General features: G+C 41.4%; 1 protein-coding gene across 1 annotated transcript; it reads left to right on the top strand.

Moving 5' to 3' along the window:
• The first annotated feature begins 6,051 nt into the window (after positions 1–6,051).
• On the top strand, positions 6,052–15,475 carry LOC131383165 (uncharacterized). Its single transcript, XM_058437031.1, is given in 4 exon segments — positions 6,052–6,197; positions 6,372–6,668; positions 14,513–14,649; positions 14,652–15,475. Coding segments are annotated over 4 exon segments (1,404 nt in total).
• Positions 15,476–15,804: the final 329 nt, after the last annotated feature.

Here is a 15,804-nt window from a genome sequence, read left to right as displayed (position 1 = left end):
AAATAAATACGTACATACATACATACATACAATGTTTCGAGTTAACAGAAAGCTAAGTAAAATGTTTTAAAAAGTAAGCAGTCAACCAAGAAGTATGCATCTAGAGACATAACTAAGCCAAAATCTCCTGGTTTGTAGAATTCTTTTTGGATACAATCTGTACATTTACAGAAGCTGGGAAAATTTGGAGAAATGTTGTTTGCAACAACTTAAGACCTAGCTTGCTCACGTATTTGCCAAATATGTGAATGACCTGGGATTTTTTTTAAGCTTCTAGCACCTCAGATTTCTTACATGATTAAAAAAATCAGCCTTAATTGTCTTCAAAGCCTATTAAGAAAATCAATAGCAATGGTGTGTACAAATTACGCATATGCACACACACACACACACACACACACACTCGCAAATACACATACACACATTAAAATTAAGGTAAAATAGTTATTATTTCCCAAAAGCTAACCAACACCCTGAAAAAGTCAGACTTACTCTGTTTCATATATCAGTGATTAAAGCAGTAGTATAGTAATGTGTCCCTACTTTTTTAAATTAAAATACATTCTTTTTCTTCTTCAAAACTCAGCTCAGAACTTTCTTTTACAAAAATAGCCATATTGTTAAAAGGGCATGGAGAAGTATTCAAAGGTGAAATGTAATTACATCTGCAACTTATTTTCTTTTTTATAGTTCTTATTGATATATAACAGCTATACATGTTGGGGGTACATATGATATTTTCATACCTGTATACAATGTGTAATGATCAAATCCAGATCATTTGTATATTCATCATCTCAAACATTTATCTTTGTGTTGGGAACGTTGCAATTCTTCTCTTTTAGTTATTTTGAACTATACATTATTGTGAACTATAACATCCCCACTGTATTATCAAATACTAGAACTTATTCCATCTAACTGTATCTTTGTACACCTTTTCAACTTGTTTTCAAATTTGGCAAAATGTTGAAGTTTTGAATCTAAGGGAAGGATGCTCATTGAAAGAGTCATAATTTGCCTCTGAGTTAAAACATTTCAAAATAAAAAGCTGGTGAGGGGAGGCAGAATATATTCTCTCTCTCTCTCACTTCAGTACTTCCTGCAAGCTGTACTTTCTCCTGGAAGTCTTTCCCTTCACCCTCTGTCCAGAGTTTGTCATCGTGGTAAAGTTTAGAGTCATAGATACCAATTACGCCACGAGCAAGGGATTGTGAGATCTCTCTAGAAAGGTATTTCATTTTTCTGAGCCTTGGTTTCCTCTTTTGTAAAATGAGAACCCTAACAGTATTGACTTCAAAGATACCTGGTTGACAACATCTGACTCATAGATTTATTCACTTTATAACTATGCAAAGTAGCTCAAGTAACCTGTTGGCCTTCATCTTTTTTACTTATAAGCGAGGAACAATGACACTTCATATAATTGTTGGAAGATGAAAAGAGATGATGATTGTGAAAGTATTCTGCAAACCACAAAGTTCCATTATTGTTTTCATTATTATTGTTGTTGTTAATTTATTTTTCATAAGTGTCTAATCATACTAGCCGCATGGTATGAGTTCAGAAATAATTATGGATAGATTTATAAATTTAAAATTATTAGTAAGAAAACTTTTCTACAGTTAGATTATAACACCTCTCTGTGCCTTTCAGCAAGTGTGTACCATTTGTAAGGTATGAATTTGTTGCTCATAGAACTTGATTTCCCTAGTTGTTAATAGCACTTGTTGGAAGGAAATCCAATATGGATCACTTTTGGGTCCCCTACCTCTCTCTTAATATTGTACAAGACTCCTAGTATTTATACAGCTTGGGAAAATTGAGGAAGATCTGGTGTGCGGTCCATATGGTCACTGCTGATGTCTGCATCTACCTGTCCCAGATGAGAATGCCAAGTTTCCAGGCATCCACACAGTCAACACCTTCAGACCAGTGCACTGGTCTCCACAGAACCCACCACCCCTTGCCCCTTCTAGTTTCTGTAAATCCATGTATCTTCCCAAGGTGAGCCCACAACCCTCTTTCCAAAGCAACCCCACATTGCTCTCTTATTCTGGGCAAGCGAATGCTTCCTTTCTCTTTTTCTTCAAAACAATCTCAGTATATCTCAGTGGACATGACACATTCAGAACACAGAGAGCTGGCTTGACATCCAGAAACACAACAGGAAAAATAACTTTTATTCTGTTTTTCCATTCCTCCGTGCCAACAATAAATAGTAACAAATTAATACAACAAACAAAACAAAGATAGTAACAAATCAATAACTTATCTGTGACAGTGCAAAAAATCTCATTGATTCTTGCTGGGTCATCAGGATAATCTCTCCTCTGATTCATTGATAAGTTTACGGTATGACTTAAAATGGACTTCTCATACTGGAATCTGCAGATATAGTTTCAGGTGTCCGTGGTTCTCAGACTTAAGAAATAGTAACTTAAGGAAAACAAATGATGCTGTAAGCAAACAGAAAACAACAGAACACTGATAGAATAACATCTTCCCTCTCCAGAATTTCTATTTCAGAAGTTCAAAAATTAATTTTACTTGGGTGGGGATTATTATATTTGCTATTTTTTGAAATTAGGATCTAATTTATTTCTCTGGTTTATCAAATGAGTCAAATTTTAAAACATTAAATAAAAGAAAAGATAACCAATAAGGAGGGCAACAATGACTTAAAAATAAAAATGAGACAGAGGCATCTCGTTGGAGCAATACACATTTTCATAATAAATTACAAAAAGCAAATGATTTTAAGAAACTTGAAGGGAACATTTACAATACTACAAAATAGAGCCCACGGAGGCGTGTGCTGCCCTGCATTTCCAGCCTCTGAGCAGAAGGGAGACAAATCCCAAAGCGTGCCCCATTATGTCCCTTCTGGCAACCCTTCTACTGAGAACACTCAGAGCTGATGGTTGAAAGTTTGTGGAGAAATCACTTTCCTTAAAAAGAAGGCACAGGTTAAGTAACTTTCTTCCACACAATTTTCTAAAAACACACAGCCACTGGGGACATAAAATTCTCCACTGCTTGCAGCCACGGAAAGTCACCAGGCATTAAACGCAGGTGCTTCCTGCTTAAACTTCATGATCCAATCAGATCTTGGGGTTCCAGCAGAATATTGCCAATACCTGAAATGTGTCATTTCTAAACTGCGTTCCTCTCTATACACTGACCTTTCCAACCTGGCTTGTATTCACGGAGGCACAGAATCATCCCACATGGAAATTGAAGGGATGTGCTGATTCTGGTGGAGCAAGGCTGTCACTCAGTGGAAGTATTTTTTTTCTCCAGATTAAAAAGTATTTCTGAATGTTGGAAATTGTCTATTTCCCTGCATCATTAGAAGCAACCCATAATGACCCCCCATAGTGAAACCATCAGTGGTAGTTTGCCCCTATAGTATTGAGTTGAAAAGAGAGAATTCAAGAATTCTTTCCAGCAATCAAATCTAAAACACCCCTATTGATGCCAAAAAGCCGGCTGCGTGCAGGTTTTAAAATAGTACTTGAAAGGAGGGGTCTTATTCTCACACAGCCACCTCCAACTCCCCAAAAAAAATATGATTCTTGGGACACTGGATCATTCAGGCACCAGACACACAAGAAAACCAGGATCTCAAAAGAGACTTTTTTTTTTTTTTTTTTTTTTGAGACAGAGTTTTTCACTCTTGTCATCCAGGCTAGAGTACAATGGCATGATCTTGGCTCACTGCAACCTCCGCCTCCCAGGTGCAAGTGATTCTCCTGCCTCAGCCTCTCGAGTAGCTGGGATTATAAGCGCTCGCCACCAAGTCCAGCTAATTTTTGTATTTTTTAGTAGAGACAGGGTTTCGCCATATTAGCCAGGCTGGTCTCGAATTCCTCACCTTAGGTGATCCGCCCGCCTCAGCCTCCCAAAGTGGTGGGATTACAGGCATGAGCCACTGCGCCCAGCCTGACTTGTCTTTCAGGAACCAAGTCTACAAAGTGAATTTTGAGGAAAAAAAAGACTAATTGCCTGCAACAAGCCAAAAATACAACACATTCGGCCTTTTTTTTCCCCTGTGTTTTAAAAGTGCCTGCATTTTTTGCTCATTATTCACACGTTTAACCAAACATAAAACTGATCTCTCTTTTGCAGCAAAGACATTTGGGCTAAAGGATTTCTTTCAAATCTCCCAGAAGCATGATCTCTGCTTCCATTAAAATGCAAACATGGCCCGGCGTGGTGGCTCATGCCTGTAATCCCAGCAATTTGGGAGGCTGAGACAGGTGGATCACTTGAGGTCAGGAGTTCGAGAACAACCTGGCCAATATGGTGAAACCCCACCTCTACTAAAAATACAAAAATTAGCCAGGTGTAGTGATAAGCACCTGTAATCCCAGCTACTCAGGAGGCTGAGGCATGAGAATCACTTCAACCTGGGAGGCGGAGGTTGCAGTGAGGGGACATCACACCTCTGCACTCCAGCCTGGGCTACAGAGTGAGACTCCATCTCAAAAAAAAAAAAAAAAGTAAACATGAATTCATTCATCTAGAAATCTCCAAAATCCCTCAGATGATTCCACTCAGAATTTTCTTGGCTTTATTCTAAACCCTCCCAGGATGAACTTCAATCAGAAATCGCAAATGGTGCGCATGTGCCGTGTCCCAAGTATCTGTGATCCAAAACCTCCTCCAGGTTCTGCTTTCCTTGGGGAGTTTCTCCTTGGCAATTCTCAAGCAGGAGTTGCCTGATGGACCAGAGGAAAAGAGGACCCATCAACCCAAAGCCTTTATCTCTTTCTTCTAACGTCTCTTTCTGTTGTCTGCCTTTCCCTTTAGATTTCAAAGGCCACGGTTGGTCTTTAAGGTTCAAAACCAAGCTGTATTCACAGTATTTACAAGCAATGCATCCAACAGACTACTTCAAGGCTATGACTCATAAGACAAGGCTTCCTTTCTACAGGAAGCCACTGTCCCAGATGCCAAAGAAGCTTGGCTGACACCGTTTCCCAAGGGAACACCTACTCTCTAGCCAAGCCCCACTGCTTTTTGTCCTGGGCCTCGGGCTCTGCCTCTGCCTGGTTAAGGTCATTCAGGTACAGAAAGACCTGCTTGTTGGGGGCCAGCCTGTTCCTCTTGGTGTTGAAAATTTGGGCATGGAGCGAAAGAGATGCTCCAGCACAACGCAGGTGGCCAAGCGCCTTCTAAGACTTGAAGTTCCTCATCTCCTCCACCACCTGGGCATGCCATTCCTCCTGGTCCTCCAGGCCGCTGGTCTGGCAGCAGATCTCAGCCAGCATGCTGTTGATCATGCGGGAGGGCTGAGGCATCGACATCCCCATGAGCTTCATGGGACGTTTTTCCGTCAAAGGGTATATCTTGCATTGGCTAGCCAGTAGCTGCCGTCTTTGACCTTGTCCAGGAGGCCTTGGCCCCTGACCACACAGTTCTCCATCTGCTGCCTCTCGAAGACAAGCAGGAAGGGCAGCCTCTTGTAGCATGGGTCCAGGAAGATGGTGGCATTTGGAAACATGCCCATTTCAGGCATCTCCTGGCAGTTCTCGTAGAGCTCCTTGGCAATCACCTTCTTGGCCATGGGGATCTCCTTGGAGTCAGTCTCCTTGTTGTTGAACGTGGTATTTAGCAGCATGTGAAACAGCAGTTTCACTGTGCTGATGGTAGGATACTTCAAGGCAGACAGTATCTCGGCCACTTGCTTGCAGAGCTGCAGGAATTCCACCAGCCTGTGGATGGTGGACCACTTGGTAGCCTTCAACATCAGGTTGTGATTGTTGCTGTCTTCAGATACAACAGGGAGGACAGACTGCTGCTCTTTGAGCGGCTGCAGCATGGCCAGTATGCTTCCCCACCAGGAGATGATTGCTCACCAGCATGCAGTGCCCATGTTTTGCTGTGTCTGCTTCTCCACGAGAGCATGTCAAAGGCCATGGTGGGCTGCTGGAAGTAGTCCACCAGTGGACAGCACCAAGAGAGTAGGCTCTCCAGCTTAGGGAGCTGGAAAGCCTGCTGGATGCCAGCATAGAAGGTCTGCACAAGTAAGGCATTTGAACGGCAATGTTGAGCAAGGAGCACGCCTTCATGATGTCCTTGCCGTGGTCAGTGGTGGCCCTGCACTCCTTGGTGCTGATGCCCCATTTGATGAAGAGCACCGGCATGATGGTTTCTGCTGTGTTCTTTTCGAGCACCTCAAACGTCTTCAGGCACCGGAACCCACAGACAGGCTGTTGGGGGAGCTAACACCAAGGAAGTGGACAGCCAATATCACCAAGGCTCGATTCTGGTTCTCACTCCTCCACTTGCCCCTGGAGATGCCACACCACAACGCATTGGCCAGCTTCTTCGGGATCACCTCTCTGACCCTCCATGCTTCTCAGGGATGGCCTTGGTGGAGATGTACTTCCTGATCAGGAGCTGGTACCTGGGGTCAGCCAGCACCTTGGAAGTGGGCTCGTCCTCTCTGGATGTCCTTGCCCCTTGCATATGAGTCCAAGGACAGTGGCCATCAGTTCCTGCTACTGCTTGCTCTCATCACTGTGGCCAGCCTTTGTGGCCATTGGGTCCTGCGCCAACTGCTGGGATGACTTGGGCTTGGGTTTGGAGGAGGTGGGAGTGAAGGCTTCCCAAATCTGCTGGGTGACTGTAAAACTCTTGGAGGTCATCTCCTTCGGGTGGTAGGACAGGTTGGAGGTGTTTCAGAATAGGTGATCTGTGCCAGGCAGATGCAGAAGATTTTATTCCATGGCAAGACTCATGACTTGGTATTGGTGTCCAAGCTGCAATACTTCCACATCTTGCCGTGGATGTAGGGGTGGGCCTGTAACTTCAGGCCTATCTGAGAGATTTCCAGGCCTTTATTTTCCATTGCCTCTCCACAAGACCCTGCCTGCTGAACTTCCACTCACTCGTGGGGACCCGGCTCTGGGAAGGCACCACCCCTCCTCAGGCAGCTCCTCAGGCAGCTGTGCCACAATCACCAAGGCACCAGCTATGTAGACCTGCAGGGCCATCCCAGGCAGACAGCAAAAACCATCTTTATTATTCTGGACATTTCAATCTATGAACACTGTATGTCTCTCCATGTATTTATTTAATAAACACCTTATTTTTTTAATTGACATAAAATTATAGGTATCATGTACAACATGATGTTTTGAAGTATATGTACATTATGGAATGAGTAGATCTAGCCAATCAGCATATTTATTACCTCACATAGTTAAGATTTTTGTAGTCAAAAAATAATTTTTCAAATGGCTTTGTGTCCTTTTTTTATAGTGTTCTTGTTGAAAAGATTTTCAAGTGCCTGGAATTCTCAAAATACTGAATATATTATCTTAACAGAGAAAATTGGCACGGAACTTGTCACATCATGAAATTAAAACTGAGTCTTTCCTTGGGTGCCATGTGTTCTTGTCTTGACTCATCACTTTCATAATTTTTGGTACCATTACCGCTCACTGAATCCTGTTATCCAAGGATTTGGGAATGAAGTAGAAGCCTGCTATTGCTCAGTTCCGCACACTGTGGCTATATTTTCCAAAGTGTTAACAAAAATGTTTCTCAAGAATGATAAAATCAAAACTAAAAGAGAATCTCCAGTTCTCTGGGTTTAGACTATAAATACCTGAGGTAATAGCTCTTTGGGGGAAAAGCAGTCATTTTAATATACATAAACAGTCAAAAGCTAAAAGAGAGGGTAAAACTCATTTAGTTCAATTCATGTATTACAAAGAAGAAAAAAAGACCCAAAGATGTAATTTGTCTGAGATCACCCGTTACAGTGGCTATTATTAAATTATTTGGTTCCATACAAAAAAATTTCCCATAAATACTCTCTAGTATGAGTGGACTTGTTCACTATCACCTTAGTCTTAACAATACAAGTATTTTCTATTTTTTTTGGTTGCTTTTACTTTAGAAAAAAAAAAGCAGAAAGAGCCCTGATCCTTTGAGAATCTATTAAATGTATTAATAGTTTCTACAGTTTTTTTTTTATTTGGTTGCTTTGTTTTAGCTAAGGCTTACCTTACTTCATTTTATCCACAAGTAAGGCAACTGTGACTGGACTGACCCTGTTGGGTGGGCTGAACTTCTACTCCATACTCAGAGTGAAATAAAATCACAGCACTTTATTGCAACCCTACTCCAAAATGCATTGTCAGTTAATGCAGTTTTCTTAAATACATCTTTAAATGTATCTCCTCTCTAGCTCCCAGCTTTTCTCTCGTAATTCAGTCTTCAGATTTTTCTTCTCTTTTTTTAATCCACATGTGGCATCTCTGTGTTAGCTACTAAGCTATTGTCTCTCAGCTTCAAACCTTCTCTTCTAGCTCTGTGATGCTGGGACTAGGATTCTGCAAACACTTTTCTCCTTTGCCATCTGTTTTCCTGTTAGGTTATTCTGGTAGAAGAAACTAGAGGGAGACAAGAAAGTGGAGGAGGGAGAAGGAATTCACAATTTTCTATTTGCTTTCTATTATTCTCTGGTCACCACAGAAATGCATCCTCACCCCAGAAGCACAGTTTGTTGCAGAAGCAAATGATTCCAGATTCTAGTTTTTTTCCACCTATTAGAACTAGCCTCATAATGATACCCATCACAAGCCAAGAGATATCAGCACAAGCCAAGCAGTTCTAACAGTGCCTCTCCTCCAAGCCCATAAGTTTTTGAGAACCCCAATCTTTCCTCTTGGTTCTACCACTACTATGGGATTCAAGCTGCTTCCTGCAGTTACTCTCTGTGTTATCTGAATTCCCTCTAATATCCTTTTAACCAATTCCACCCACCAACCTTTTTCTTCTGAGATAGAGTTTCACTCTGTCACCCAGGCTAGAGTGCAGTGGCATGATCTTGGCTCACTGCAACCTCCACCTCCTGGGTTTAAGCAATTCTCCTGCCTCAGCCTCCCAAGTAGCTGGGATTACAGGTGCCCACCATCATGCCAGGCATTTTTTTTTTTTTTTGTATTTTTGGTAGAGATGGGGCTTCACCATGTTAGCCAGGCTAGTTTCAAACTCCTGACCTCAAGTGATCTGCCCGCCTCATCATCCCAAAGTGCTAGGATTACAGGCGTAGCCACCACACCTGGCTCAATTCCCTATGTTAAACTTCCTTGTTAAAATAATTGTTATGGTTTCTCCTTTCCTTATTGGACCCTGAGTAACACATACTCTACATCCATTCTATTGATTCAAGTCTTTTCCTCACCTCTCTCTTGCCTTCAGAACCCCACTTAGTAAAATGTTAAAGGAAGCATTCGCCCATAATTCTTTTCTCCTACCCCGAAGTTTGCTTGTACACCCATAATTCTTCAAGGATGTCCTTGTGAGCTTCAATTCACCCTGTTCCATCCCTTTTGTCTTTCTTTGTTAAATGATGAACAGAAAAATCCTGCTGAAAGAGAGTAAGTTCAAGATAGTCTTGGTTCTAAAAAGAGAAGCTGAAAACCTGCTATCTTTTGATTGGCTGTCAAGACTCTTCATCAAAGCAGATGTCCCAGACTAATTTCAACAATTCTTCATCTTAAATTCAAGACTTTAAAAAACCTTGACAGACTTGCAGAAGCCTTTCATCTGAGGAACTCAGAAAATCACAGATTGAACATCCCCCATAAAGAAGACAGGGAAATAAGTCCAAAATGTAGCCCAGAATATGACATTCTTTGAGGACAATTCTGTATGAATTAAAGCTGCAGCCTGTGGACAATTTCTTGAGCCCAGGAGTTTCAGACCAGCCTGGGCAACATAGTTGGACCCCGTCTCTACAAAAAATTAAAAATTTAAAAATTTGTTGGGTGTGGTGGTGCACATCTGTAGTCCCAGCTACACAGGAGGGTGAAGCAGGAGGATTGCTTAAGCCTGAGAGGTCAAGGCTGCAGTGAGCTATGATCTCACCACTGTGCTCCAGCCTGGGTAACAGAGTGATGTTCCTTTAATTCCAGAGAAGTTGCTAACTTTCTGTAAAAACTCCTTTATGAGAAATTATATTCATGTGGAAAGAATATTCTCTTTATACCCTGATGTGTTATTAATTTCACATCTCTGGGATCAAACCAGATCATCAGAAAGATTTATGCTTAGAATATCCTCTACACCCCCGGCTACTCTTACTGATATAAGCTCTGATATAATGCTTTAGCTTTTGAACGATCACCTGATCAGAAAATTTGATTAACATCCTCTTATATAAAACAGTTTGACTAGGCTGGGCGCAGTGGTTCACGCCTGTAATCCCAGCACTTTGGGAGGCCGAGGCAGGTGGATCACTTGAGGTCAGGAGTTCAAGACCAGGCCTGGCATGGTGGCTCATGCCTGTAATCCCAGCACTTTGAGAGGCCGAGGTGGGTAGATCACCTGAGGTCAGGAGTTCAAGATCAGCCTGGCCAACAGGGTGAAACCCTGTCTCTACTCAAAATGCAAAAATTAGCCAGGCGCGGTAGTAGGCACCTGTAATCCCAGCTACTCAGGAGACTGAGGCAGGAGAATCACTTGAACCCTTGAACCTAGGAGGTTGCGGTGAACCGAAATCACACCACTGCACTCTAGCCTGGGTGACAGAGAAAGACTTCCCTCTCAAAAAAAAAAAAAAAAAAAGAATGTTCAGAGAAAGACTTACTGATCCTGAATGCTGGCTCCCCAAAGTATCACTGACAACCTGTCGAAAAGACAAAGCTGAGCTTATATTGATCTTGGTAAGGGAGTACTCCCTCCACAGAATCTTAGAGCATCTCAGAAGAGGGAGAACAAAGTCGGGATATTTATTGGGACTCTGAGTCAGTTTAAGACAGATCTTATCCGATATCAGTGCTTAATTAACACTCTGTAAGGATTATGACTTAATAGTTTAAGATTTGTGGTCACAGCAAAGTGAAGACGTAAAGGCAAGGTTTTCAAAGAGTCTTGGGTTCAAGCAGTCTTGGGGTTTCAGCTGTAGTCTTGATATGGCTCCCATGACTGGAGGAAGAAATTGATGCTTTTCATGAAAAGTTGATGGCCTTTTGGGACATGAAATGAATGATAATGTTATTCACAACTTTCATCTTCTTCAGCAAGAGTTTCCTAGAGTGGTAAAGCTATGTTGATGAAACATAGAATAACAAAGGCCTGTAAATATACACAGTAAGCTATGTGGGTGTATACAGTTTCGGTTCTCACTGACAAAACGAAATTTGAGCTCATTCTCAAAGGAGTGAGGGAATGAGTCATGCCAACATTTGAAAGCAGAGTTCCAAGCCAGGCCGAAGTCCAACTTTTGCAGGGCCTGTGGCAAGGTTATAGATGAATGCCTACTATATGCCCAAATATTTAAATGCTGGAAATCAAGTTAGCAAACTTCTTTTTCTTAGAGATGGGGTCTCACTATGCTGGTCTCGAACTCCTGGCCTCAAAGAATTCTCCCATCTCAGCCTCGCAAATGCTGGGATTACAGGCATGAGCCACTGTGCCTGGCCTAGTTAACTCTTAAATAAAATGTTAGCCAGGTGGGGTGGCATGGGCCTCTAGTCCGCCTTACTCCAGAAGCTAAGGCAGGAGGATCCCTTGAGCCCAGAATTTCAAGGCTACAGTAAGCTATGTTCGTTCCACTGCGCTCCAGCCAGGATGACAGAGCGAAACCCCGACTCTAAATCAAAGCAAAACAAAACAAAACAAAACAAAATGCCCAATCAACACCCTCCAATAAAACAAAATAAACTGGTTACTTTAAAAATAAATAAATAAATAAAATGTTTTAGGTGCCTCTCTTGATAAATATAACTTTATAGTGACTAAGTAAAAAAACATGTAAAGCTATGCTTTTTATGTGCCTGAAAAACATCAAAAACAACTAATATATTCACACATGTGTATATCTGACTATTCTATTGATGTGTGGTTGAATAATAAAATAAGGACACATACACCATATAAATCATTTTATAGTATACTTATTTCATAAAATTTTATTTCTTTGCCTTCATTTGAGGAAAATCATGAATTCAATTTTTGTAATAAAGATTTTCACATATTTTGTTTTTCTATTGACAACAGTGATCTAAAGATACACTGTCCTATATGGTACACACTGAGCATTTGAAGTGTGAGGCCTGTCCAAATTGAGATGTGTTATAAGTGTAAAATACATACCTATTCCAAGACAATATTTTTAAAAAAGTAAACTATCTCATTAATAATTTTATATTGAATACATATTTAAATGGTAATGATTTTAATATACTAGTAAATAAAATATATTATTAAAATTAATTTTACCTTTTTTTACTTCTTTCATGTGACTATTAGAACATTTAGAATTACAATGTGGCTCACATTTGTGACTCATGTTATACTTCTTTTTTTTCAGCTTTATTGAGGTATAATTGACAAAGAAAAATTATACCTATTTAACATGTTCAACTTGTTGATTTGATATATATATATATACACTTTGTGTAATAATTACCAAAATCAAATTAATTAACACATCCATCACCATATATATGTACTGTGTGTGTGTGATAAGAACACTTAAGGCATAGTCCCTTGGCAAATTTTAAGTAAACAATACAGTATTATTAACTATAGCTATCATGCTGTACAATAGATCCCCAAAATTTACTCATGTTACAAATGAAAGTTTGTAACCTTTGACCAACATCTCCCATTTCCCCCACCCCACAGCAGCTGGTAGTCACTGCTCTACTCTCTTCTTCAATGAGATGGACTTTTTTAGATTCTACATATAAATGAGATCATACAATATTTGTCTGAGTCTGGCTTGTTTCACTTAACATAATGTCCTCCAAGTTCATTCATGTTGTCAAAAATGGCAGGATTTACTCCTTTTTTAAGCCTGACTAATATTTCACAGTGTATGTATGTGTGTGTGTGTGATTTTCTTTATCCATTTAGCTGCCAATTAACCTTAGATTGTTTCCATATCTATTGTGAATTATACTGAAATGAACAAGCAGGTGCAGATATCACTTTGAGATATTGATTTTATTTCCTTTTTGTCTGTCTTTTTAGGGATGAGGTCTCACTCTTTCACCCAGGTTGGAGTGCAGTGGCACAATCATAGCTCACTACAGCCTCAAACTCCTGGGCTCAAGTGATCCTTATGCCTCAGCCTTCCAAAGTGCTGGGATTAGAGGAATAAGCCACCATGCCTTGCCTCTATTTTTAATTTTTTCAGAACTCTCCATAGTTTTTCGCCTAATGGCTATACCAGTTTACATTCCTATCAACAATGTACAAAGGTTTCCTTTTCTCCACACCTTCATCAACACTTGTTGCCTCTCAACTTTTTGATAATAGCTATCCTAAACAGATGTGAGGCGATATCTCATTGTGGTTTTGAGTTGCATTTTCCTGATGATTGGTGATGTTGAGCACCTTTTCATAACTTGTCCATTAGTTTGTTTTCCTTGGAAAAAAATGTCTTTCAGGTCCTTTGCCCATCTTTTAATCAGCTTATTTGGGTTTTTGTTTTGTTTTGTTGCTATTGAGTTGTATGAATTTCTTATATATTTTGGATATTAGCCAGATTAATGGTTCGCAAATATTTTCTCTCATTCTGTAGATTATCTTTTCATTTGGTTGTTTTCTTTGCTGTGTAGAAGCTTTTCAGTTTGATATAGCTCCATGTGTTTTGTTGTTATTGTTGTTGTTGTTGTTGTTGTTTGGGGGGTTTTGTTGAGAAGGAGTTTTGCTCTTGTTGTCCAGGCTGGAATGCAATGGCACAATCTTGGCTCACTGCAACCTCTACCTCCATGGTTCAAGCAATCCCCACACCTCACCCTTTCAAGTAGCTGGGACTACAGGTGCCTACCACCACATCTGGTTAATTTTTTTTTTTTTTTTTGTAGAGATAGCAGTCTCACTATGTTGCCCAGGCTGGTCTCGAACTCCTGGGCTCAAGTGATCCTCTCACCTCGGCCTTCCTAAGTTCTAGGATTACAGGCATGAGTCACTGCACCTGGCTAAATTTTTAATTACCTGAAATTGTAATTATTAAAATTAATTAATTTTAATTTTTTAAATTTTAAATTTTAAATTAAATTTTTTTAATTTTAAAAAATTTGGGCTACCCTCTTTGGGTCCCCTCCCTTTGTATGGGAGCTCTGTTTCCACTCTATTAAATCTTGCGACTGCACTCACTTCTGGTCCGTGTCTGTTATGGCTTAAGCTGAGCTTTCGCTCACCGTCCACCACTGCTGTTTGCTGCCGTCGCAGACCCACCGCTGACTTCCATCCCTCTGGATCCAGCAGGGTGTCTGCTGTGCTCCTGAGCCAGCGAGGTGCCCATTGTCACTCCTGATCAGGCTAGAGGCTTGCCATTGTTTCTGCACGGCTAAGTGCCTGGGTTCGTCCTAATTGAGCTGAACAATAGTCACTAGGTTCCACGGTTCTCTTCCATGACTCACGGCTTCTAATAGAGCTATAACACTCACCACGTGGCCCCAGATTCCATTTCTTGGAATCTGTGAGGCCAAGAACCCCAGGTCAGAGAACACGAGCCTTGCTGCCGTCTTGGAAGTGGCCTGCCACCATCTTGGGAGCTCTGGGAGCAAGGACCCCCTGGTAACATTTTGGCAACCAAAAAAGGGACCTCCAAAAGCGATCAGAGTCTACCTCCCTACCCCAGCATCCCCCCGACTCCTTCTCCAACTAATAAGGACCCCCTTCAACCCAAATGGTCCAAAAGGAGATAGACAAAGGGGTAAACAATGAACCAAAGAGTGCCAATATTCCCCGATTATGCCCCCTCCAAGCAGTGGGAGGAGGAGAATTCAGCCCAACCAGAGTGCCTGCACCTTTTTCTCTCTCAGACTTAAAGCAAATTAAAATAGACCTAGGTAAATTCTCAGATAACCCTGATGGCTATGTTAATGTTTTACAAGGGTTAGGACAATCCTTTGATCTGACATGGAGAGATATAATGTTACTGCTAAATCAGACACTAACCCTGAATGAGAGACGTGCCGCCATAACTGCAGCCCGAGAGTTTGGCGATCTCTGGTATCTCAGTCAGGTCAATGATAGGATGACAACAGAGAAAGGAGAATGATTCCCCACAGGCCAGCAGGCAGTTCCCAGTGTAGACCGTCATTGGGACACAGAATCAGAACATGGAGATTGGTGCCACAGACATTTGCTAACTTGTGTGCTAGAAGGACTAAGGAAAACTAGAAAGAAGCCTATGAATTATTCAATGATGTCCACTATAACACAGGGAAAGGAAGAAAATCCTACTGCCTTTCTGGGGAGACTAAGGGAGGCATTGAGGAAGCATACCTCCCTGTCACCTGACTCTATTGAAGGCCAACTAATTTTAAAAGATAAGTTTATCACTCAGTCAGCTGTAGACATTAGAAAAAAACTTCAAAAGTCTGTCTTAGGCCCAGAACAAAACTTAGGAACCCTATTGAACTTGGCAACCTTGGTTTTTCATAATAGAGATCAGGAGGAGCAGGGAGAATGGGACAAATGGGATTTTTAAAAAAGGGTCACTGCTCTAGTCATGGCCCTCAGGCAAGTGGACTTTGGAGGCTCTGGAAAAGGGAAAAGCTGGGCAAATCGAATACCTAATAGGGCTTGCTTCCAGTCTACAAGGACACTTTAAGAAAGATTGTCCAAGTAGAAGTAAGCCATCCCCTTGTCCATACCCCTTATGGCAAGGGAATCACTGGAAGGCCCACTGCCCCAGGGGATGAAGGTCCTCTGAGTCAGAAGCCACTAACCAGATGATCCAGCAGTAGGACCGAGGGTGCCCAGGGCAAGCGCCAGCCCATGCCGTCACCCTCACAGAGCCCCAGGTATGCTTGACCA

The sequence above is a fragment of the Hylobates moloch genome, unplaced genomic scaffold, assembly GCF_009828535.3.
Source record: "Hylobates moloch isolate HMO894 unplaced genomic scaffold, HMol_V3 SCAFFOLD_3, whole genome shotgun sequence".
Taxonomy (NCBI): Eukaryota; Metazoa; Chordata; class Mammalia; order Primates; family Hylobatidae; genus Hylobates; species Hylobates moloch.
The sequence above is the reverse complement of the archived record's forward strand: the minus strand, read 5'-3'. Positions and strand labels throughout refer to the sequence as shown.